Below are 3,792 nucleotides of genomic sequence, written 5' to 3'. Positions count from 1 at the left end.
TACGCCCTTCCCAATTTTGAACCATGCAGTGTTTCCTTGCTCTGTTCTGATGACTACCTCTTGGTCCAAGTATAGGTTTTGCATTAGAACAATCAAGTGTTCTGGGATTCCCATTCTTCTCAGAGTCAGCCACAGTTTGTTATGATCCACACAGTCAAACAAATGAGATTGCCACAGGATAATCAATGAAACACAGATAGACATTCTTCTGGTATTCCCTGCTTTCAGCTAAGATCCATCTAACATCAGCTATAATATCCCTAGTGCCCATCCCCTTCTAAACCCAGCCTGGACTTCTGGCACTTCTCTGCTGATGTGCTGTTACAGTTGTTTTTGGATAATCTTCAGTAGAGTCTTGCTTGCATGTGAAATCAATGACACTGTTCTGTAGTTTCCACACTCTGTTGGGTCACCTTTCTTTGGGATGGGAACAAATATAGTTCTCTTCCAGTCAGTTGGCCAAGGGGTTGTTCTCCAAAATTTTTGGCACAACTTGGTTAGCACATTCAGGGCAACATCTGTTATCTGAAATACTTCAATTGGTTTTCCATCTATTCCTTGGGCCTTATTAGTAGACAGGACAAAAGATTTTATTAATTTTCTTAGAGGCAAAAAAACTAGCCAAGAAAAAAAAATAGAACAGTGACATGGGACCAAGTTTAAGGTATGACTGGATGAATGTGTTTTGTCATGTTGAAGGATGGACAAGCTGCACGATCCCTCTAACACCCTCTTCCTCTTAGCTGAATTTTTGACAAATTTTGGTAAAGTGAGGTTATCATTCTATGGAGTTAGCACCTCACTGTAACACATTAATGCTGCCAGTTGCATTAGTCCTGTGCCTCTGGGCTGAGTAGGAAGTTCCCATCCAGTCATTGAATGGGAGCGACTTGACAATGAGCAAGCTTGGCCATCACCCCACTTTCCACCTCAGGTGAGGCAAGACTAATCAGTAACACACAGATTTTTTATGGCATTTGTTGCTTACCTTCTATCAGATTTTGAAAGCTAAAACTCCGAGTATCCTCTTTCTTCCCTATGAAATGTAGTCTTTTGTCAAAGCAACAAACACAAGTTTGAAAGCTACAGTGAACTCTAGGTATAGAGTGATAATATGCTTATGACTTTGAGGAGATTTCTTTTTGCATGGAAAGAGATATAAGAGTTAATTAGCTTCTTTTATAGCTTCATATTTAAAGCTTCTGTTTTTAAAACCTGTTTTGACTTAGATAGGCAACCTGTTTTGCAATTTATTTCTTTTTCTAAGGGTTCGGGCACCTGGATTTTTTTTTTTTGTTTTACTACATACCTTGGCTTTAGAGGAGCATAGCTACTTAAGCTCTTTTTTTTGTGGAAATTTCTTTAATTACTGACTGTTCAGGCCCTGTCAAGCTGTTATTTATAAAGTCTCTGACATTTTATTTAGGTAAGATGCACAGTTCAGGTTAAATGCAAAGGACTTTCATTTTGTCCAACTTAAAATGATATTCTTAAAATACTTCTGTATGCAGGCAGAGACTTTGTACTGTTAGTCTTCTAAATAGGGACTCAACAAATTGCTGTCCAGTTGAAACTCATTCATGGTTGGTCCTCCAGTGAATTTTCAGAGGCTGTAAAGCACACAACAGGAGATTGCTCATCTTTCTCCCATGAAGCAGCTGGTAGATTTGAAGCACATGCCTTTGAGTTGACAGCACAACTCGTTACTCACTAGATCCAATCGAGATTTGTTTTTTGCCTGATGACAAAATTCATCAGATGACAAGATTTGTTGTTTGTACATACTGTTGATTTGTACTTTTTGATTGTGTATCATGTTTTCACATTATCTGATACACATCAGGAGAAATATGAAGACACAAATGTTTTGAGTAGCTGTAGTCAGTCTGCGTTTAAAAACATATCTTTTGTGATTTGGTGATAGTGTACAAAATAGATTGGTTTTCTACTAGTTTTTCAACCATTCTTATATTTTTCTATTCTATAACACTGTTTATAATATCCACAATGTAAATGCACCCCTCCCACTCAGTATTTGTTGAATGAATGACTTTAGGTGTTGTGCCCTTAAAATGAGAACCTCAAAGATGAAATAAGGTAGTTTTCTATTTATCAAAACAGAGATTGGTAATGAATGCTAACTATTATTATTATTGCTACTATTATTATCAGATGGAGCTCTGGTGGTGGCCTAGTGGCAAGAAGCTGTCTTGCAATCCCACAGGCATGCAGTTCAAGGCCACCAGCTGCTCCAAGTAAGAAAGATGGGCAATCTCCTCCCATATGATTAACTGCCTCTGTTAACCCACTGGAGGGGTTATTGAATCAAAGGGGATCTCTCTGTAGTCAATTACCAATAAGACAGATGGATTGCAATATCATAAGCACTTTTTTACAGATCTGGGAGGACAGCAAGTTCTCTTTAAAAAGTGTCTCCTCCTCTGGGAGTGGTCATTATGTTTTTATACTAGGGATAGATACTAACTCTCTTAATACACTTTTGTTAGTAAAGTTACAGAATTTCTACATTTGAAAAGAGCACTTCATAAATAAGGACTAGTAATTCAGGCCAGGCACATTTTCCTTGCTGGCAAATTGGCAGATTAAGATACAATTTACATATGACTGGGAAAAATAACTTCAAAGTAGTAAATGAGAATCTAGGAAAGATATTTCCTCACCTGGTAAACAGACAGCTTAAACTATTTTACTTGGCTAAAGAAAGGAAACAAAGAATTCTAAGACAAAGTGACTAGTTTTGCAGGCTGGAGAAAACTGATGTCAGCTTTGTAACTATATAACTATAGTTTTATAACATAATATTTAGAGAATACTGAGCTTATTAATACCACAGTTCTGACTCTGTGGTACACAACAACAACAACAATTATTATTAGGGAGCTGTGGTAGCCTAATAACAAGAAGCTGTGCTGACATCTCAAAGGTACACAGTCAAATGCATCAAATGCTCTCTAGAAGGATTAACAATCTCTTCTCATGTGATTTAGAGCCTCTGAAAACTTGCTGGAAGGTCAGTTATGAGTCAGTTCCTACCTGACCATGCACAGCAACAACTATTATTATTTGTAATTCACTCTTCCCCCTTTTTTATATTTCCCAGGGCTTCTTTATCCTGGTGTTTGGAACTATCCTGGATCCTAAGGTACTGTGAGCTTTCTTTTTGAATTCTATGCATAATCACATTTGGCCCCAAATACTTATTTGTAAAGCCTATTCAGGAACAGTCTTTCTTAATAATTTGCCAGGCACATAACCAAAATATCGCTGCTTTTCACAATATAAGTAAAATCAATCACTTTCCAAACTCTTATGGGCTTTTTACTCATTAACATTTATCCGTAAGACAATTTTGGGTATTGACAACTTTTGATTTGTCACAAGCAGAAACTGAGAATCAGGGTGCTTAGTAACTTACCTAAGGTCTCAACAGGTACCCACCCTAATTAATTGTTGTAGAAATAAAATTTATTAAAGCTTGGGAAAAATCTTTGGGAGGGTCTCTTTCTGAGTTGGAGGCTTGGAGGCTTCACTTTAGGAAATAATTGCATATTCATGATACAGAACTCCAGGACACCATTTTCTCTCCCTTTTGCTCACCACAGATATAGCACAGCTGACCTGAGTGCTTAAGGTGGAATTCAACACCTAAAATATAATACTTTTAAAAGTATTATATTTTAGGGCATTATGTTTATTGTAAGAGTACAGAATGAGGGTTGCAGAGTGCATTATATTTGGGGTTGGGGGATGTGCGGGGAGATTGTGTACCAA

The 3,792-nt window shown here is 37.3% G+C and overlaps 1 protein-coding gene across 1 annotated transcript in view; it reads left to right on the top strand.

Annotated features, from left to right (window-relative positions):
* GPR111 (G protein-coupled receptor 111) overlaps positions 1-3,792 on the top strand; it is a 23,007-nt gene that overhangs the window by 15,221 nt on the left and 3,994 nt on the right. The window contains exon 5 of the mRNA XM_006882124.1: positions 3,122-3,163. Within this exon, the coding sequence (XP_006882186.1) occupies positions 3,122-3,163 (42 nt within the window). The remainder of the gene's footprint in view (positions 1-3,121; positions 3,164-3,792) is intronic.

This window comes from Elephantulus edwardii, unplaced genomic scaffold (genome assembly GCF_000299155.1).
Source record: "Elephantulus edwardii isolate Elephantulus edwardi_28Jun2011 unplaced genomic scaffold, EleEdw1.0 scaffold00017, whole genome shotgun sequence".
NCBI lineage: Eukaryota > Metazoa > Chordata > Mammalia > Macroscelidea > Macroscelididae > Elephantulus > Elephantulus edwardii.
The sequence above is the reverse complement of the archived record's forward strand: the minus strand, read 5'-3'. Positions and strand labels throughout refer to the sequence as shown.